At 40.3% G+C, this 22,549-nt stretch overlaps 1 protein-coding gene across 3 annotated transcripts in view; it reads left to right on the top strand.

The window, feature by feature from the left end:
- The window catches only part of megf11 (multiple EGF-like-domains 11), a 147,742-nt gene that overhangs the window by 94,966 nt on the left and 30,227 nt on the right, over positions 1–22,549 (top strand). For all 3 annotated transcript variants that reach the window (XM_066684558.1, XM_066684559.1, XM_066684557.1), the window contains 5 exons: positions 5,289–5,501; positions 9,643–9,817; positions 13,273–13,393; positions 16,464–16,627; positions 16,776–16,878. In XM_066684558.1, the coding sequence (XP_066540655.1) occupies positions 5,289–5,501; positions 9,643–9,817; positions 13,273–13,393; positions 16,464–16,627; positions 16,776–16,878 (776 nt within the window). The remainder of the gene's footprint in view (positions 1–5,288; positions 5,502–9,642; positions 9,818–13,272; positions 13,394–16,463; positions 16,628–16,775; positions 16,879–22,549) is intronic.

Below are 22,549 nucleotides of genomic sequence, written 5' to 3'. Positions count from 1 at the left end.
TTTTTCTGCAGAAGGATCAATAGGAAAATATGTGTAAAACGTCAGTATCACCATGGAGTAAAGTTTCTTATCATGCAGCAGGGGTTAGGTACACCTGGCCAAATTACAGGTTTGGAAGTAAATACAAAAGAATTAAAACACTGCAGAAATTTCACTACCAATGCACCTATGCTTTATATCTCTATCATCTGTAAGGGAATAATGAAGCCAGTACTGGCAGTGGCTAGGAATTTTCATCACGTTTTCATGTAGAGCCCTTTTGTTTTGCAATATTCTTGGGCAATCTTGCATGCAGAGCTGTTTTTATATGTACCCATTTTCAATTACGTTCCGTCCAGGGACTGGGAGGATCACTGCAAAACCTTCAGCTATAATTTAGAAATAGAAACCAATCAATTTTCAGTTTCTGATTCTTTACCACACTAACCTTCTGGATGTGCTGATATTAAATATAATCCCTTCCTCCTGCCAAAGTTGCCTGTGCCACTGGCTGCCACACAACCAAAAACCCCCTACATACTTAACAGCTAGCAAGATTTTTCTCTCATTACATGCTTTGTTCTTCAAGACATGCACTGTATTAGGGCAACTACACATTACACCTACAGGAGCTTTTATGATATCCCAGTCTAAATCCATAAGCATTAATATGGAGTTGGTTCCCCTCTTTGCAACTATAAAAACTTCCACTCTTTCGGGAAGGCTTTCTACAAGATTTTGTGGTGTGGGAATTTTTGAAGTGTGTGGGAATTTTTGCACATAAATCCAGAATGAGGTCAGACACTGATGTTGGAGGGGAAGGGCCTTGCTTGCTATCTCTGTTCTAGTTCACCGCAAATGTGTTTGATGGGGTAAGGTGAGGAGTCTGTGCAGGCCAGTTAAGTTCCACACCAGACTCACCAAACTACACCTTTATAGACTTTATAGACTGGTAGAAGCAAAGAGCCCTCCCCAAATTATTCCCACAAATCTGGAAGCATACAGTTGTCCAAAAAGTCTTGGTACGTATTTTGAGTTCTTTTTACTCTTACTAAGGGGCCTATACCAACCCAAGAAAAACAACCCCATATCATTATACCTTCTTTTACCAAACCTTACAGTTGGCACAATAAAGTCAGGTAGGAGATGTTTCACTGGAATTTGCCAAACACCAACTGTCAGATAGAGAAGCGTGATTGGTTACCCCACAGAATGTTTCCAGGGTCAAGTGACATGAAGCATCCAGTGCACAGTCTTATGCTGATGTTAAGACCGTTAGTGGCTTCGCGGTTTGGATTTCTGCATTTAATGAGTCAACAGGGGATGACTTTTAGGTATTGTGCGCCTCAGAAGTCTGCAACTTAACTCTGTAATTTTATGTTGTGCAACACTTTGTGGCTGATTTGCTGTGGTTCCTACATGCTTTAACTTTTTAATAGTACCACTCACACTTGGTTGTGTAAGTGGGAAAATATAACACAAACTGACTTTGCATAACCTATTACATTATCACACTCATATTTATTAAGGATTAAGTTCTTTACATGTGGCAATGATATAGAATGAAACACCTGAATTCAATGATTAGATTGTGCGTCCCAATACGTTTCAAGTTTAATTCCTCATTCCACAGTACTCATTTTTCAAATACCTCTGGCTTATCTGCATATATTTTTTTACAGACATTTAGATGTTGAAATCTATAATGATATCACATGACTGTTTCTTTGGGTTCAGGTTTTTTCAAACATAGAAGCCCATCTCTTATGTAAGCAAAAAATTCCTTGAGGTCATTTGCTGTCACCAGTATACTAGTGTCACATCCTGGCCCAGTCCTTTCTGTTTTCCCCTCCATGTGCTCATGTAGCACATGGCTCTGTTTGTTGTTGTTCCTGTCTTCGCCCTAGTCCCACCTTAATCCTGCTTCTGTCCAATTGTCTCCAGGTGTTCCTCATTTGTCTTGTCCTAATATACGCATGTGGTGTGTGTAGATGTGTTTTACTCTGTCTCTGTGTCTCCCATGTCTACCCCGGTTCATGGCTGTCTCCTGTCTGTCTTTGGCTAGTTCATAATTATGTCTTGTCTAGTTTCCATGTATCCACCCGTGTTAATTTTGATTCTGTCTTTTGTAAATAATTCCTTCCATTTAGGTCCGTCTTCTCGTCCTCCTTGCTCAGCTGTGACAACTAGCAGTATAGTTTATTGGGGGTCTAGACCTTGTGTTGACTTCCACAGCCCCCACTAACTGCCCTACCATTTTAAATTATATTAATATTGTACAGTTGAAATATCAAACTGCAGGATCTTTCTTTAGCCATGCTTTGCTTTGTATTCTGCAGTTAGCTTAATATTTAGATCTTAAACCAGGTGTTCAGAGAAGAGACTGGTTATTCTGTGCAAGCACAAAGTTTGAGGAACCTAATAAATTAATATGCCCTGAAGTTGTGATTGGCTGGCAAGTCTTTGTGCAAAATCTTGACCTGCTTAAACAGTCCTAAAAAGCTAATTAAGACGGAATGTGTTAATTAGGTTTAGAGATTTGAGTAATTTGAGAATTTTGCACAGAATTGTGTGTTAAAATGTATAAATTGGCACTGCCCTTTAATAATGCCCTATAATGCAGATGCGAAAGGTCTAGTATGTTTCATAACTCATTAGTGTAGTTGTACCTGCTCTAACTTTGTGCTCATTTTCATCAGATCCTGTCGTGTCGTATTGATTCCACTGCCGACTTGCCACTGCTCTGTTAGGTTTCTGTCCATTAATTACTAGTAATTAAGTTGTATTACAAGTCAATTGAAATGGTCAGGTCTCTTCATTTTCCTGTGACGTCCTGAGGGTTTATTAGCTTGGTAAAGTGATTCTCTGCAGGATGAAAACACTTCCAGGACAAGCCCTTCTTTTTCTCTAATATTTTGCAAAATTGCCCTCATTCATTTGCACTGTGACAGGTGAATTAACCCAGCAGGAATAATCTGAGATTGCGTTAGAGCCCCCCCCTCTTCTAACACTCTCTTCGCAATAACACCCATCTCTCCTGATACGGCTGGTGCCGCTGTAATTTAAACGTGAAACATAACTAGTCCATTTTATAATTTAATTGAGCTATTTATCTGTCTCCTAATGGCTTCTTTGGACACTGGAGATTGATGCTCTGCCAGGATTGTATATTTAACTTCTTGTAAAAGTCCTTTCTCCGTAAGTCACTTTGCTATTCCATACAGAGAACAGGCCCCAGTCTAATTGTGTTCACTGTAGTTAATGACAGTGGCCTCACCTTGTTCTGCTCTAGAGAAGGAAGCTGGCTCACTGATGAGCTCAACTAATGCCAAAGCAGCACAGAACTCTGACATGTGACCTCAAGTTTTTTCTGACCATGTAGATGTCTGTCTCACACTAGGCTTTTCTTACTTTCACTAAATCTCTCTTTGAGATAATTATATGGGGAACTGGCATAATGACCAAAATTGGAACTAATGGAATTTGTCTGGATAAGAAACAATGGTTTAAAAAATGGGTGTGGATACTCGATTTATGCATAACAGTGGAATATTTGTGTGTGTGTTTTCACAGTGTGGATGTGGAGTTTTTAAACTGTCACTACTGTTCTGAGAACAGTCCATCAACAAAAAATATCCAGCCATCAATGACCTTATCTTCTAATCCTTCATAACAGATAATGGAAAAAAATTATACACACACATAATCCTTCACACAATTATTTTAACTGCTGTTATAAACCATTTTAGGTTAGTAATGATTAGGATACACTTTTATACACACCTATAGGCTGCTATTGTGCAAAAATTCACTTATATCTACAAGATGTTTCACTCTGCTGAGAAATGCTTTAGGCCATCTTTTGGACTAGAGTGCGGTGCATCAATCAGCATCTGAGATTCTGATTCATCAGATTTTTTCCCTTGCATTACATCATTAAATACCTTTACCATAGGATATGATGAAATATTCACCCACATTTTTATATTGGGTGTATTTTCATATGTAAAATAGTAGGTAAATGGCTTTGGAATCTTTCAAGAAAAAAGATCGCACACTCAAATATGACTGAAATTGTCTATTCAGATGAGACTAAAATCACTGAGATACTCCATTACATTAACCCATTTCCGCAGGTAAAACTAATCCCCTCCGAACTGGGCTTAAGTGTGAGCCTGTAGCAGGGCACAAATAACAGCATGTAGTGTCGTAGTCACATAGCTCTAGGGACCTAGAGGTTGTGGGTTCAAGTCCTGCTCCGGGTGACTGTCTGTGAGGAGTTTGGTGTGTTCTCCCCGTGTTCGTGTGGGTTTCCTCCAGGTGCTCAGGTTTCCAAAAACAGACACTGGTAGGTGGATTGGCGACTCAAAAGTGTCCATAGGTGTGAGTGTGTGAGTGTGTGTTGCCCTGTGAAGGACTGGCGCCCCCTCCAGGGTGTGTTCCCACCTTGCACCCAGTGAATCTGGGTAGGCTCCTGACCCACCGCGACACCGAACTGGATAAGCGGTTTCAGACAATTAATAAATGAATGAATGATATTGCTGCTCTAAAATGAAAATTATTGGCAGAAACTGAAGACAGACTTCAGGATGCAACAAACAAATCACTGACAATATATACAGACAATTTACATCAATTTAAATTAATTTAGTATATTACAGTATTTGCCACAAAATCCAACATGCTGGTTACAGTTGGTATCTTTGTGCTTTCAGGGACCTCTGTAGTTTTGTTGTTTTGCACATATTAAGGGCTTTTTGTGTTTTGAAGTGTTATGAAACCTGTAGTGAAGACTACACAGTCTTGATACTTTATAAGAACAGAGATTATAAATCACTTGTCTAAATGTCCTTGTAGGAAGTATAAAATTACTTCACACCATGGACCTTTCCCTTGCTTATTTGCTACTGCTCCAACTGTTGGAACGGGCCTCCTATGAATGGTGCAAACAGCATTTTTAATTACTAGTTTCATTTTCATAATATTTAAATTATTTGTAAAGTCTCAGATGTTGACACTTTTCTCTTTGTACCAAACACTTGGTTGTAGCCAACTATTTCTTGGTTGTAGCCAACTGTAACAAGCAGAGATTGTTCTATTTGATGCATGTATTCTCAACATTCAAGTAATGCCACATTTGTGAGAATATATTATATTTTATTATCATTTTACATTTTTACAATGATAAAAGCATATATTTAGGCGTACTGAAAAATGAGCCAAATAGGGCTAATTACTAATTAGGTGTTAATAATGTTGAAATAAAGCTGTTCTACTTTCAGTAAAATGCATGGTGGTTTTTTGCCCAGGTGCCAGGAGGAATGCCCTGTGGGCACGTATGGCCCACAGTGTGCCCTCCATTGTGACTGCCAGAATGGGGCTAAGTGTTACCACATAAACGGGGCTTGTCTGTGTGACACAGGCTTTAAAGGGCCCCACTGCCAAGACAGATTCTGCCCCCCAGGGTTATACGGCCTCATCTGTGACAAGTACTGCCCCTGTAATGCTTCAAATACACTAAGGTAAGCAAAATACACACACATGCATACTAATACACTGAAATTACTCACTTAATTTGTGAGAAAATATGCACACGTATGTGGTAAAATATGTTTTGAGTCAGCAGATTGTAATCCAGTCACAAAGTATTCTGGGGCGTTTAAATGTGGCTTTTTCATGGTCCTGTAAATTTGGAATATTATCTGGTCAATCAAAGGATACCCAAACTACACACTGCTCTAGACGACTAAATATTATATGCACTGCAAAAAATAGGAGCAAACTGCTGTCATCTTCATCGGCAGTTTCTTCATGTATTTGTTCAGCCATGCATCACAGCACCTGACTGCACTAATCAGGTTTTCTCCTTGTAAAGTCTGAAAGCTCATTAAGGAAATCAGGTGATACTGTGCAGGGATATAATATGTTTGCCACTTGTTGAGGGCCAGAACTATGAATGTTCATGTCATGCCATCAACTCATGTACAGTGCCATAATAAAAATTCTCCCTTTTTCCTGATTTTCTTAATTACTCTGTATTTCTCACAATCATTTCTTTGGGATATTGGGCAAAGAAAACCTCAAACTCAAATTACAGTTTTAAATAATGATTTAATTTACTAAACAACAACAAAGACCTTTAAAATGATTTATTTTTTCATGACCTTTTGCAAAAAAAAAAACCCTACAGCCAATGTTTTTCTGCAATGTAATGTCAGCTTTTCAAATTGTGATGTAGGAACCAGTTTAAGTCGATTTTCTTTGCAGAACTGTTGTACTCCACAAATAATCATACGTTTTTTTAATGCAAGAATAGATTCTTTGAAGCCCTGCCACAGCATCTCTACTGGGTTTAAGTCAAAATTTTGTGTAGGCCACTCCAAAGCATTACCAAACCTTTTTTCTGACAATTGGGATTTTTGCAGGAAGTTGCACAGAAAACAAGAATCTTTGCTTTGTTATCCCTCTTCAACATTAACTTATCTGAAAATAGTACAAAGAAAGGATTTCTAAAGTTTTACCTGAAGAACCTTTTAAATTTTAAATGTTTTTACAGTAGGATGCCCACAACAAGCTGAAAATTTGGGATAGAGGCTACCAAATCATGAAAAGTTGATAACGTATTTATGTATCTCCTCCCTGAAGCATTCCATGTAGGTTTATATATAAAGATTAAAAGGCGCATCCACAGAAGTCTTAGCCTTTGCAGCAAAGATTTGCCTGCCTGCAATAGCCTTGTCTAATATGGTGCATCATGAACAGAAGAATCAGACAATGGCAAATATGAAGTGTTACACAGCCTTGTATCAGGTGAGAATGGTCAAAGAATGCACTTGGAAAATGTAATCTATTTGAATGTTCCCAAATGATTGAACAGTGTAATTAAAGCAATGGTGATTTACACACAATTGTAAACGGACCTCTGTCGAATGTTCCGGAGTGTGTTACAGGCATCAACTTCTATAATTGGTTTTTTTTTTTAATAATATCAAGTACAATATCAAATGTAAAGGGGAAATCCCAACTTAAAACAAGCTTAACTTTACCATTACAGTTATCATTATCTGCTTATTTTTAGCTATTGTATGTGGATATTTTGGTTTTGTTGCATATCCTGAGTAGCTTTAGCTCAAGGACAGATAAACAGGCAGACAATATTTAAGAATTCTCTGATATAGAACAAAATCAATTTTTCTTCATTAACTGCATGTTGTCTTTGTCCTGAGGCAGAAAAATATCTCCACTACTTCCCACCTCACAACTCCAGCTACCACTAATGCCCCAATGTTTATCTGATTTTCCTCATTTGAAATGCAGAATCTTTGACAGATATAAAGTAACTTGTGTTTCTCAAAATATTTGGAATGGTCTGTCCATTTTTCTATAAAGCTTTGGGACTGACCGTGTGGTTTTTAGCTAATGAGCTATTGTAACATTATCATTTATGTGTCGTTGGTTAGCGAATGTTTTATATTTGCCTCTGTGGCCATGGGTAAATTTTAGCAGGCCAGCTGCTCCTGGAATATTTACTAGTGTTTCTGAGGTTTTCAGTTTGTAGAATGGCTTTTGTTGTGGTTTAATGTCCTTTCCAGTCAATTTCATCAGCCTATTTTCTCATCTCTGAATATTTTTTGATCACACACCAGTGTTTTGTAAACATTTTGTGGCAATTACATTTTTTTTATTTTAATTTTTTTTATTTTTTTATGAATAATTATAATTACTGTCTTAAATGAGCAATTTGCACATTGCATAATTTTGCTTCTTAAATAAATGAAATAGTACTTTTTAAAAAATGCTTTAAATTTTAAATAGTCCTAAACAACCTAGTCTAAAAGCATTCAAACTGTCCATATACAATATTAATGCAAACAAGTGTAGACAAATATTTCCACATTGTAATGTAATTAAGAATTATGTAATTTGCTTAAGTTATTTGTATATGTTATGATTTTTATTGTTATTGTTTAATACAGTGTTAATAACATTTGAAACAGTGGTGCATAGACTGTCATATATAGTACCAGTCAAAAGTTTGGACATCTTCCTCATTAGTCATTGGTGGAATAGGGCTATTCCCTGTATAGAGCTGTGGACCAGACCTTGCCTCTGCACAACCCAAGTTATGGCCTCAGACACATTAAAAAGGTGAGCAGTTCCACAAATTAACTCTTGATGAGGCCACAGCTGTTCACTGAAAACCATGCCAGGTGACGACCTCATGAAGCTGACTGAGAGAACGCTGAGTGTGTGCAAGGCTGTCATCAAAGCGAAAGGTGCCTACTTTGAAGAATCTAAAGTATAAAAAATATTCTGGTTTGTTTAACCCTCACTGAGTGGGCGTGTCCAAACATTTGACTGGTACTTTATCTTAACAATAACGTTGCTCAAACTCAAAAGATATTGAAACTAAAATAAGTTGTCTGCCTATATTATAAGGAAAATTAACATCTGAAATTTGTTGCCTGCATAAATATTTAAGCCCTTCAAAATAATGTTTGTAGAGGCACATCTTTCCTGAAATAATTGCTTAGTTATGAGTGGTATTAGCTTTGCACTATGCACAGGAGTTCATTTCTTCCCTATGTCAGGGAAAGAAGATCTGTAGCATGTTGTTCAGCTTGGTTGGGTGATGCTTGAGGACTGCAATTTTTTTAAATATTGCTGTAGATTCTCAATGGAATTGAGGTCAGGGCCTTGACTGGACTCCAGTAGGACATTCACCTTTTTGTTTTTGAGCTACTCCAGAGTTGTTTGGCCTTGTGCTCTTTGGATCACTGCCCTGTTGGAAGGTGAATATTGTTTCAAGCTTCAGTTTCCTAGCAGAATAAAGCAGATTCTTTTTTTAGTATTTCTCAGTACAGTTGAAATGTGTCTTTGCAATAAAGACTGATTGGAAATAGTATGTGTAATTTGTAATCCAAGGAATGTTAATAGCTTTCGAGTGATTTGAAACATTTTTCCTCCAAACACTGGCATTAGTGACTTATCTCAGAGGTAAATCGTGAGCCTCTAGCTCTCTGAAATATTTCTTACAGCAATGTGAATTTTTGACAGGGCGGATGTGCTTGTAAAACAATATCATAATATTATAAACTGTAGTAATTTGTGCAGGCATCCCAAAAGAATTTATTTTAAAATATGCTAATTGTAGCTTTAATCAGAGCAAGAGTGGTGTAAATCACTACGGAGCTCTTTCTCTGCACAGACAGCGTCTAGCTCCGCCCTCATCACTTTACAGCTTAACCCCAGGGTTTAGTGCAGAGAGCCATTTTACTTCATTTAACTTGCAAGTCGGATTTTGAACACCTTTCAGCAGTAGCGTACCACTTGCTCTTTATCGTGACCTGTGCTTCATTCATTATTTCTCAGCCGCATTCATGGCTAATGCAATGTTAATGTCCTGATATGGGTGGATTGGGCACCAAGACAGCGGAGCTCATTACAGTATGAAGGAGAAAGAGGATGCCCCATCCATCTGAATAGAGCACACAGACAGCAGGATGGATGAACTTGAACCTGGCCATGGTTCCTAACTTCCTAACTCTGTTGTTGTTGGAACACTGACGTATGTTTGCATTGCCCTTTGCATTGTGTCTGTTCTCTCTTTCTCTCTCTCTTTATTTCTTTCTTTCTCACACACCCTCTCTCTTTCTCTCTCAGCTGTCACCCTCTCTCTGGGGAATGCTCTTGTGCAGCAGGATGGACAGGACTCTACTGCAATGAGACCTGTCCTCCAGGTTACTACGGTGAGGGCTGCAGCCTTCAGTGCCACTGTGCCAATGGGGCAGACTGCCATGGGGTCAGTGGGGCATGTGTCTGTGCCCCCGGCTTCACTGTGAGTCCCCACATCATCATTTCATTCACCAGCTTAATCACATTCAATGCTCTTATGATGAAATACGGTAAAATGACTCCTGACTCCTCAGCTCTTTCAGACGATTACATTGCTTCTAAAAAGAGAGACCCTTGTCTTTACTTTCTGAAAGTGTAACGTGTTAAAAAAAACAAAAAAAAAAACACTTTTTGACGGTAATTGCATGTTTACTGAGCAATATCAAAAAGAAGAGTAGTGCATTGTCATAGAGATCTGCCACTTGGTCTCAGAGTCTGTTCTTCAAAGTTGTTTCTATGTCATCTCACTTGAAGCAGCAAATCAGCAAGTGAAGTTTAGTGCTTTGAAAATGATCTCTTTAGCAGGGTTGCTCACACATACACACACATCTACTTGCAACACTCACCGTCTCTTGCAGGGAAGCTGAGAACAAGGTGAGACCCTTTAAGCTCAGCAGGCAATGGGAGCTTAATGCTGCCTCATAATGGATGTGCCCTATTACACGGCAGGTTTGGACTTAATACAAAGGCCCTGCCAAATGGAGGAAGGAGAGCCAGGTACATGGACTCTGGAATAGATTATGTTTTCTAGACTAGACTCCCTCTGACATTAATAATAAAGTGGCCAGTGTATGGAGCATGTTACACGGATCAGAGCCATGGATCAAAAATGGGCTCTGGATCAGTTTTCTCCCAACAGCAGCTGATAAGCAGAGAAGGAAATGAGATGGAGGATACGGAGGTGGATACTGGATTAAACTGGGTGGTCAGTATTCATTAGGAGTTATTATAAGCCAGTAATCAACCTTCAGTTTTTTTTAATTTGGTTGGTGGTTTTTTATTTTGGTATTTTTTTTTATGTGGAGTGTTTTTTATCAACTGAAAATATATATGTATATATATATATATATTCAGGAAAAATATTTAATTAAAAAAAGAAAGACAAACAAAGGCAGCTAGTTTCTACTGCATACACTTCATGCTACAGAGAGTGGGGAGTATTGCAAAAGGAAAGAAAGTGTAGACTCCATGTTAGAGATAAAGACTGAAGCAGTGGGCCCGATTAAGACAAACACAGAGTAAGACATTTCTGCCAACTTTTACCTTGGCTAGAGCTGCCGTTCTGTCACTGTGGCGATTTGAACCAGCGAGCGGAGACACAGACTGCATCGTCTTTTTCTCCACCTGCTCTGAGTCTTGGATTTGGGGGGCCTTGTGCCAGTTCCATTAAACACAGCAAGAGGAGCTTTGGCCAAACAGGCTGAGTCAGCTGCCACGTGACGGAATGGGGACGCCACGCTCCGTTTCCCAATGAGATCTTCATTCAGTCTTCTCAGACAACAAGGCTGTGCTGTTTGGCCTTGGCCTGAAACAATAATAGAAATGTAATGGCCCCCAGGAGTTTGTCCTGAGCCGATCATATGCACTGATATGTCTGGAGGTAGACGAGGAGCTCCTTGTGCTGCAATGATGCTGGTACTATACTGAGTTTGGGTGTTGCCTCAAAGAAGCTGGTGGTAGCACTCTGAAAGTGTAAAACATGGAAATGTATTCTCACCCAACTCTCCTTACAAAAGATCAATAGATTGGAAATTCAGATTCAGTTTTGGTCTGAACCCTGACATTGCTCTTTATCGTATGCAGTTCTCATTATTCGGGAAGCTTTCAGTCTTCACTGTTCCAGTTTCCAGTGACTGCCACCAAGCCACATTCTATTCATTATACAAATTAGTTGTTCTTACGAGCTGTACATATCATGACTCTGAGAGCACTGTTCACAGTTAACAAGAAGTTTGAGCCAACATGTATCTTCACACATTTTTAGCTTTATGTTGCCAGCAAACAAATTTAGAATCAGAAATTGAGAGATGTGGTTTATTTGTGTCTCCATGTGCTCTTCCATAATAAAGATCAGTTACGTTGTTTATTTGTGACTGATTCCTTTTTAATTCAAGCCAGGGTCCTCTGCCAGTATTTCCTGTGAAGTGATAACTTATTCATATGCTGTTCCACTCTGTTCCATAACATCTTAGGACATGACATATTCATTGTGACCAAGAACAGCTTTCCTGTAAATGGAAGACTTGCTTCATCCCCTATGAGAAGTTTCTTCCTTAGTGCCACAGTGAGTGGTCTGAATCTCATTCAGAGGAGCCTCCAAATCCCTGCGTTCATTTAGTGGCCTGGAGATGCATTTTACCCACAGATCACTCATTGCTGGTGTGGTGGAACTGAGGGCCAACAAACTTTCTAGCCAGCACATGCCGCTGCTGCCCTCACAAACTATTCTTTTTTTTTTCCCCACGTCTTCACTACCTCCTGCAAGAAGAGAATTGCCAATGTTAGCAGTCTGGAAGCTGTCACTTTCCAGCAGAACAAAGATAACCGCGCGGTAGATTGATAAAAAATTAATTCGCAGATGTAAGCTTTTCATGTGGGCATGTGGGGAGAGAATGAGTGCAGATGGAACGGCAGCGTACGTGAGACAAAGCGAGGGGAAAGAGAAGGAAAGGCAAGTGGAAACGACACAGAGTGGAAAGCTGGCAATGAGGAGTGAGAGCATGCGAGTCTGAAAGAGGCTGATTGAAAGATGGAGCAATAGAATAAGAGCGAGAAAGAGAGAGAGAGACATTCACTTTGAGTGTCTCTCACTGCCCTCGGCGCCCTCTGGAATGTCTCATCCAGGCTTGTGCGCTCCAGCTTAGTTCTGGATGCTAATGAGCGCACTCCATCCCCAGCACTGGTGAGAGCCAGGCAGGAGACGCCCTGTGCCTGGCTGCTGCTCCACTAATTGGGAGGCTAAATCATTGTGTCAGCTGTCAGTCAGAGGCAAGGATGAGACAGACGCTCGCTGGTGATGACCAGCTCGGGGAGAGAGGAGTCGGTAAAGCCCGGGGTCTCGGCTCAGCTGGGGGCCGGGGCTTTGAGGGCTCTGTGCGTGCCTCTGTCACCAGCCGCTGGACTGTAATGGCTGAGCAAGGGGCTGAGGGACCGGGTACCGCACACACCACCGGCTCATTAAAACAGTGTGAAAGAGGGGGAGCTTGGCTCTGGTACCGGAGTTCCAAGCCTCTTTTGCTCCCACATGCTGTAAAGATGGAGAGAAGGGCCAAGTTCTCACTCTCTTTTCCTCTCTTACAGGGAAGGGATGACCACGTGGATTTTGATATGGCTCTTACACAGAGATTGCATCCACATTTATTCCCTGTTGTTCACAGTTGGGTAATATGCAATGAATGTTCAGTCAGAGTCTGATACTAATAAGAAGAAATGAGAGGCTTTAGTACTGGTGATATTAATTAACATGGTTATTGTTCTCCCTAGGAGCTGGGTCTAGGAAGTGCTGCAAAAATTTTAATTTCTTGTCAATGAACATGTTTGCTTCAAGCCAGCCACTGTGCCGTCCGTTTGGTACTAGATATGTACCAATGTGTGTGTGTTTGCGGTTGTGTTTCTCAGGGAGATGACTGCTCCCACACATGCCCTCCTGGATTTTATGGAACTAACTGCACATCCACCTGCCACTGCCATAATCAGGCCTCCTGTTCCCACATTGATGGCTCCTGCATCTGCAAAGAAGGTAAAACACTCCCTTGCTCACTTTAGATGAACTGAGTTATATCACAACGAAAAATCAGCATCACAACAAATTGGATTTTCATATAATTACTAGTTGTATAGGAGGTTTTGCAAAAATATCATGCTCACATATACAAATTAGATGCTATCTGCTTAAATATGCATAGATCTGCATATTAAAAAATAATAAAGCATTCGGATGATGTTAGATTTCAATTTATTAGGAAATCTAGCTAGAATATACACTTTGTATTCAAGTATGTAAACACAAGTTGCAGCATTAAGTTGTTCTCACGTAGCATGATATTTGTCATAATTCTCAGTGTCAAGCATCAACTACAGGGGTATATCCCCACCAGCATTTGAAGCGGATCAAGCATTTGTAACATTCCTATAGCGTTTAAACATTTTAATGATGCAGATTTAGATAATAAACAGGACCAAAATCCTCATTTCTGCCTGTAGTGCCTTGCCTTAAAGTCTGCCTCATACTCAGATAGATTAGCGGGATTTGCATAAGCCCAAACAAGTTTATAGCTTGAACAACAGGAATCAGATCAATGTGTAGCTTAATCAGAATCATTATGAACGATTAGACATTGTCCAATTAATCAGATCTTACTCTGCTTTAAGGCAGTCATCGATGGTTTGAGAATTCCTCCTCCTCTGGATCTGTAAATGCTGCAGTAGGGACCTTCATTGTGTTACAACCTGTATTCTCTGTAGCAAATGCACAATTTCAAATGCATGAGAACATGCTGCAAATATTAATTTTTTTGCGTCAGAAACAATGGCTATACTTTATTCAAAACCTACACATAATGTTCCTGAATCACATGCAGGAGTCGATTTAGATGTAAAAAGCATGGCCTGAACTCCTGAGAGCAGCGTGGGTTCATGGCAGCTGGCTGACCGCAGCCAACTGTGCTTGGGGGACAGCAGTGGTGCTGCATAAACATGGGCTCATGGTGAGTGGAGCTCAGCACCACTAGGACATACGGCAGCAACAGGGCTTCAGGCCCAGTCCCATCAGCTCGGGCCCAGGCTCATTACAGACGCCACCTTTAATCTACATTCCATTCATAATTCACCACCCTGCTGAATGCCAGTGTTCTCCACGGCCTTCCTCCTCTATCTCTCCCTTGCAGTCTCTCTCTATCATTCTCCTTCTCCCTCTTATGCCCGGTCTTAAGCCATGCATATATTCCATTCATTGACCACTGTGCAGCACTGGCAGCAGGAGGCTTAGGTCTTCCCGTACGCCTTTATCAGATATGACCTTGCTTCCCCTCTCTTCCCTCTCATACTCTCGCCTATTGATTGGACTCAATTATAGACTAGAGTGGGCGCATTTGAGCAAAGAGGCAGCCGCACAGTGTCGTGTGTAGTGGGTTTTGTTGACAAGAAGTGTTCTGAAGTCACCTCTTCCTGGTTACATGGATTAAGGCTGTGAGAGAGTAAATAGACGATAAGAAAGAGTGCATAAATGGGTTTTCCAATATGATAGGGATGGGCAATTTAACAGATTATTATCATTATTGTTATACATTACTATGGAATGCAATTTTCAAACTATGATGTGTGTACAGATCACTGATCAAATGCTTTTATCAGACTAATGATAGACCACATGTAAATGAAAACACCACCGAGTAAATAGCAATGCTTAAACTGTAAGAAATTTCACAGCTCATTGGTTTACCAGCGTATGTGTGCCCAACAACTAATTCTAGTACGACAGGGAAAATGCCACAGAATTTGTAGTGATCTAGTTATATCACATTTTTTGCAGTGTGCATTACATGGAATTTTCCTGCTTTTACTTATGATCCAGGTCTGTTTAATTACACTGTACTGGGCAAAGACTGTCCTTCTCTTATTTCATTTCTAGTTGAAGCACAGGGCATTCATCTTTTCAGGAGACGTTCCTGAGGATAGTGGATATAGAGAAAGGCATTCAGATGGAAGGAGAAAGAAGACGTTTCCAGAATTGGGGTTCAAAATATTATTAAAAGCTAGTGAAAATTGTACTCTTAACAAGAGTCAAGCAAACAGAACATCATGCTTGTGTCTTTGGGAATGAATATCACAAAATAACTGTTAAGTATAGTTTGTTCTTAATGATTGTTTTGACTGGAAATTAAACCACTTTTCCCATGACACGTAAAATCATTTGAGTTTATTGGCTTCATTCTAACTTTTTTGTTCTCATTCATTGATTCATTATCTGTAGGCGCTTATCCAATTCAGGGTCGCGGTGGGTCCAGAGCCTACCTGGAATCATTGGGCGCAAGTCGGGAATACACCCTGGAGTGGCGGCCAATCCTTCACAGGGCAACACAGACACACACACACACATATTCACATTCACTCACACGTACGGACACTTTTTGAGTCGCCAATCCACCTATCAACGTGTGTTTTTGGACTGTGGGAGGAAACCGGAGCACCCGGAGGAAACCTACGCGGACACGGGGAGAACACACCAACTCCTCACAGACAGTCACCCGGAGCGGGAATCGAACCCACAACCTCCAGGTCCCTGGAGCTGTGTGACTGCGACACCTATCTGCTGCACCACCGTGCCGCCACTTTTTTGTTCTTTTTTTTGTTAATAGAATTTTTGTTATTTTAACGCAATACATTTTTATTTAAATGATTGTGTTAATCATTAGCCACCTACAATTCAACCTCATCTGCTGTTAACAACACATGCTTCCCTCGAGACGTGGGGTGTGAACTGTCACCTCTTTTTGAACTGGACAATGTGCCCACTGCTCAGGTCCCCTACCAACCCACCCAGAGACAGAGAGAAGCCAGCTGTGTTCTCTTAGGGCTCTTGGCCTCACTCGGGATAGAACCAGCAAGCTCTCGAATATGCCTCAGTGAGACTAATGGACCAGTCGGAAACCCCACATAGGGGTTTACAAAGAATCACAGTACTCACAAATTTTTGTCGTTTTTTAAGTGTTTTGGCATTTTTTTGGTGCTTATTGTGTGCAAACAGTAAACCCTGGAAAACTGGTCATTGCTCTTAAATTCAGTCTCTCCCTCTCTCCTGTTTATCTCAGGTTGGCAGGGTGTGGACTGCTCTATCTTGTGCTCCAGTGGAACATGGGGTGTGGGTTGTAATCAGAGCTGTATGTGTGTAAACGGAGCTGCATGTGACCCCATGGATGGCTCCTGCTCCTGTGCACCAGGCTGGAGGGGTGAACACTGCCAACTTCCATGCCCTGTGAGTGTGCTTGTGTGTTCGCCAACTGTAATGTCTGCCTGCCTGGGGCCACACACAGACACAGAGTATGTCATAATATGACAGTGTGCACTCTTGGGCTGATATGGATTTGTGTGTGTGTGTGTTTGTGTGTGCATGTGTGTGTCAGGATGGCACCTACGGGATGGAGTGCCGGGAACACTGTGACTGTAACCATGCTGATGGATGTGACCCTGTCAGTGGTCATTGCCATTGTTTGGCAGGTTGGACAGGTGAGTTACATCATGCTCTGGCAACACTCACTTTATAAAAATAAACCCTGATTTTAATTGATAGATGCTCACATATACAGTGCTGTGCATGAACCATATATATCTTACCTTTCATTTCCAGTGGGAACAGCCATTAATTCGAAGTTATATATTTTTAAGTCTCGGGGGGAAAAAAAGCAGAAGACATTTTTAATACCCTCAATAACCGCATGTAAACTCAAGGTTTAACAGTATTTAATGCGACTAAGGTTTGCTTTTATTATACATTCCATGCTTTTTGGGGAACTTTGTTTTCACAGTTTTTCCAAGATTTCTATCTGGATTTTTTTCACACCTCCAAGTTCATTCTTAGAAATTGTTTGATTTTCTCTTCTCACAACACAAGGAATGTCAAATATGTACTGATGTTGATGTCTGTACTCTGGGGCACCCAGTCTGTTATACAGTGTGATTATACACTGTTATAAAGGTGGCCAGAAACAGCTGGAGAAAATTTTAAAATGTGATGCAAGCTGGATTTTCTCAAAGATGAAAGCTTCTGTCTCTCTTATTTTGAGAGTTCTGGTGGTCTACCGGGTCTTTCAGAGTTGTACAAATTCCATTTCTCTATGTCATATATATTTTGCTCTAAATCTTTTTCACTTCTTTCACATCTTTTTTATTTTCACTTATTGTTCATTGACTTCAACCTTCCAGGCTATTTGTTGGATTCTTGGAACCCCACAGAAATATTTCCCAAACAATAAATAATGTGCTAAGTTGTGTAATTTTAGCTGGAAGTCAAATAAATTAATGGTAGCTTCTGAAGTTTACACAGGAGTGTACAAGAGCTAGTGACTGAGACAAGATGTCGGGACATTTAAATTAGCTTGTGTGTAGCAACAGATGTGAGTGTCATTTTCATTCCTCTCTGGAGTCAGTGAGGTCTTAAGTGCACCCCTGTAAGTATGGAAAATGTAGCGAATTAGTATTCATGACTATAGATTTGTGCTGAGCTTCTGTTGAGCATTGCTGTAATAATCTGTTCAGCTGCTAAATGATCCTTCACATTATCATTACCATAAAGCTGAGGTACACTGTTGTCCCTGTTAACATTTTTAGTGTAATATTCACCATTAAATCAGAGGTGTGGATTTCCTTGTTTATTTGTATGACATCGAAATTAGTGATGGACTGTTTAAGCGACAACCTATAGTCTGGATCTGTTGGTCTACCAGGTCTTGCAGGGTTGTCTCATTTTTTACTCTTTATATATTTTTTTATTTAGTTTACAACCCCAGTTTGGGAAACTTTTGTTTTAATGGGCTGTACTTATCACCATATTTACACTGCTTAGATTTGTAGCTGCCAAACTATTCTGACAGATCTGCAGATATTTCCTCACTTTCTGTACCGCATCCAGTTTAGCGATTGACAATGTAAACCACAATTAATCACAGCAAATTTGAAAAGCTGCCACTTTTTGTACAAACAGTTCCAGCAGTCAGCCTGAAGGCAGCCCAATATAGCTGCTCTTTGAACAACAGAGTATTTATAATGCCTGGCTGTTTTAAACATGCCATATAATTACACTGTGTTCACAAAAGGATGGAGCTAACAACGATGTGGTCACACGCAGGCTTTCAAACTGCGCCTAAACCCATGTGTAATAAAAAGCGTCTGACTCTGGAGCTGTTTGTTTGTGTTAGTAGAGTACTAAAGTGTGGAACAGACTGATATCCTATGTTCAGGAGGAGGCAGAAGGCTTGTGATGGAGAGGTGATGCCTGCAGGGGCTCTCAGTCTCTCCCCCCACCCAGGCACCTGTTCTGAGAATGGATTCTGCTTTTATTAGCGACAAGAAGAGAACTAGCGCCACAAAAATCTCACGCTCTGAATCCTGCAGTGGTCTCGGACATCTGCCTGGCCTAATGGACTCACCAGGGTGCAAATGGGCCCCAGAGACACACGGAGCATGTAAAGAGATACGCAGTGCATGCTGGTGATTTATGGGGCGTGCAGAGAAACACAGTCTTGGAAGAACGTACGGAATAAGAGACAAGTGAAAGAAACCCAATTCAGTGTTTTCGTGTACAGCAAGGGAAAAGGGTGAAAGAAAGAGGCAAGGAAGATAGTGAGAAAGAGAAGAGAGGAGATAACCGTCTTTACATGCGTTATATTTTTGAAAATTGATGTGAGAACTTGATGTAATTAAGCCACAAGGCCATTATTGAGGTTTGGTATTTATGTTAGTACTGGATCATAAAGGCCACTTTGACTCATCACAGAGGTACTGAATGGTGCACCATCACTCTAGGGAAGACTCTACTACTGCTATACCTAATGTTGGGGTGCTTTAAGCCCCTGTGGCTGCATGGTGACTTTAGGAGCATGTGCTTTTAATACATGAAATAACATTTCATTTTATTTAACGGTCTTCTATAGACATATACAAAGTGTATCTGCTCAATAATTCTCAGTGTCTACGGTAGTTATATATAGTTGAGTATATTTTCTTTAAAAATATTAGACAATTATTTGTAAATAAAAATAAAAAATAGGAAAGCCATGGAGTGTTAATAATAGACCAATAGAGGTCATTACATCTTTATCATTATAATTTTACCATCTCTGTATTTATAACAATATTAAAATTATAATGCGTATATTAGCTCTTTTAACACATTGATATGGGAAAGAAACCAATTTTGAACCGTATCCAGGGTGTGGAGGATAAATGGGTCATAAGTGGGTTCTAATAAGTTATGGTCAATCATGAAAGCTAGTAAATATGATATTGCAGACGCTGTTTTGAGAGCAGCTTGAGAGGGAAATTGAAGTGGAGAAGCAAGATGGATGTGCTGCTCCTCTGGGATGAGTTTATGTAGTAGTCTGTGCTGGTGCTGAGGTAGAAGGACGAAGGGGTGGAATGGAGCATGAATCGAAAGTGGAGCTATGCCCTAGGATAGACAGGTTGAGAAAATGTTTTATCAAAGGAGAGGAGAATGGGAAGAGAAAGAGATTAAATGCTCAGTCTGGGTATGTGTGTGTAGGTGTGCGTAGGTGTGACCGTGAGAGCATGAGCTGGTGAGATTGAGAAAGAGAAATCAGGAGAGAGAACGAGGGGACCTGGTGTTTGGAGAGAAACTGTACCAGTTAGAAACTGGTACAGAGGACAGAGGGCTTTGAATTGATTAGAGGAGATGGAAGAGGTTCTGTGTTGAATTGTTCATTGTCCAGTATACAGTGTAACAAAGTGTACTGTTAAATCTCATAAGTGAACTGCCCTTTTTTGGCTTTCTTAAAGCAGATTTATTTTATCTCAGACTTCACAGTATTCCCTGATGCAGATGAAGCTCATAAAAAATGTACCATTATTTTACTAACACATTCACGCTGTGCGCTCACACACTACACTACTGCTCATTCATTATATTATGTATTACATAACCTCAATATAGGAAGCTTGTGCAGTGATCACTAGGCATTTTACATGTTCAAAGGCATGTGCAGCGCTTTTATGTGTATATTTTACATGATGCATATGAATTCCCTTGTGTGTGTGTGTGTGTGTGTGTGTGTGTGTGTGTGTGTGTGTGTGTGTGTGAACCTGTAGATGATATGGTAGCCCATACATGCTGGAACAACTTTACGATGGTACGCTCTGTTCACCTCATACTAATTGGCTACTGCTAGTGCCGAGACATTATTTCTTTATATTTTGTCTGTAGAGATTCTGTCCTTTCCTTCCTATTTTTCCTTTCCATATTTTTATGTCCTGCTTATTTTTTAAACCACTTTATTCAGTTCTAGCTCTTAGTTAAGACTCTCCCAATCACACACTACTGGCGCTTTTCTAGTGCATGGTATGTTCACTACTTTCTACTCTTTTTTGGTACTTTGTACCTGGTTTGTTTACCTCTAAATTGCCCCCCTCCCAAATTGTAGCTGGAAACGTATGAAAATACAGTCACTAACAGGAACAGTGGGCTTTGAAAATAACAATAACAGAGGTGCTAACATTAAATACGGTTTAATTATTGTGTATCCGTGTGTTGTTTTTTTTGGGGACTTTACACAACTCTGCTCATCAGTTCTGACAGGTCAGTAAATTTTTTTCATTCCTTATTGCACCGTCCAGCTCTTGCTGGCATTGGTGTTGTCCCTACCCAGCTCGCTTTGAACCATGAGCAACCAGGTACTTTAAAGTACCCAGTTCCAGCTCCTTCCTACCCACTCAGAAAGAGGAAGTTGTGTCCTATTGCACTAATTTACCTCTTTTCTTGTACTTTCTTAACTTCATACTAGGCTTCATTTATTGCTTTTTTCTTTCCTTTTTTTTTCTTCCTTTCTTTCTGTTGTGTCCTCCTCCCTCTCTGAGCCCCACAGGCTCTCTGTTTGTCACCGTTAGGTTCTGTGCACTGCACTCTTCTAATTCATTGCTGACAGTAAAAGCAGAGAGGGTGGTGTTTTTTCTGCCCATGCCAAAAGAAGCTCAAACAGCCTTGCCCTCTCTTTGAAGCGCAGCGCCTGGGCTTGTCTTAATCGCCTGCCCCTGCAGTCCCCACGTCGTCAGTACCCCCACCCTTCCACTACCACCTCTCTGCTCCCTCACAAAGGCTGTGCAGGTATGGAGGCCGTACTCAGAGTTTGGAGCCAGTTTTAATTCAAAGCTGAGCCACTAATGCGGCTTTAATGGCCGTGCCACTCGCTTGGAGAAGTCTCTGTCAAAGGAAATTTCAAATGAGGGCTCCTGAGAAAAGGCTGCTGCTTGAAAGGGTGCTCTGAATGTGTGTGTGTGTGTGTGTGAGAAGAAAAGACTAGGGAGTACATACACTTATATGTGGTTGTGCAATTGAGTGTGTGTGCTGAACTCTTCACTTTCTTCTCAATCTTTGTATCTGAAGTATAACTCACCTTAACTGTTAAAAGGGTCAGTGTAGTTTGGATTTTCATGGCCTTCCACTGTATACTGTGGGAATTTCGTCCTGTATTACAGTTTATCAGTGGTTACAAATATATACATGTGCGTGTGTGTGTGTGTGTCTGTGTTTGGCCTATCCTAACTTGAATTTTAGCTCATGATTAATTGTCATAGAAATAATTACTTTATTGTAGAAAAACATATTTTTTATTAACCAATAGAAAAGTGTTATTACATCAAAAAAAAAAAAATTATTCACCGCTGACTGCTCTCTAATGGTGCTATTATTAAACATCAAATAAATTAACCTTACTTACTTCTATCTTCCAAGAGGGTAATAGCACGTCTTAGAAGTTTTGTTGTGTTCTTAAAAGGCACGATGTGTCTGGCTGCTTTCTTATATTTTACTTGAATTTTACCCAAAACCGTGAATTAAAAGAATGCTCTCTGTTCACATTCTGTTTGTAGCACTGCAACCAAGATGTGGAAAGTAGGAAGTAATTGCAAACGGCTCATATAATCGCGATCAGGAGATTATGAAATAACTGTGACGGGCCTAGTTATAAGTGACCTCCTTTTTTGGCTGCATTACATGCACTTCTGACATTGCATTTCACCATTTCCAATTCAGGCAGTCCGTCTCTTTTTTTGTGTGTGTTTGTGTGTGTGTGTGTGAGTGTGTGTCCCTGGTGGACCTCTCCCCTGCTACTCTCCACACAAGCCCTAGCACAGCTGAAAGAGAATGGCAGAGGAGGCCGGGCCGCTCCGG

Source organism: Hoplias malabaricus, chromosome 11 (assembly GCF_029633855.1).
Source record: "Hoplias malabaricus isolate fHopMal1 chromosome 11, fHopMal1.hap1, whole genome shotgun sequence".
In the NCBI taxonomy this organism is placed as follows: domain Eukaryota; kingdom Metazoa; phylum Chordata; class Actinopteri; order Characiformes; family Erythrinidae; genus Hoplias; species Hoplias malabaricus.
This window is presented reverse-complemented; position numbering and strand designations above follow the sequence as displayed.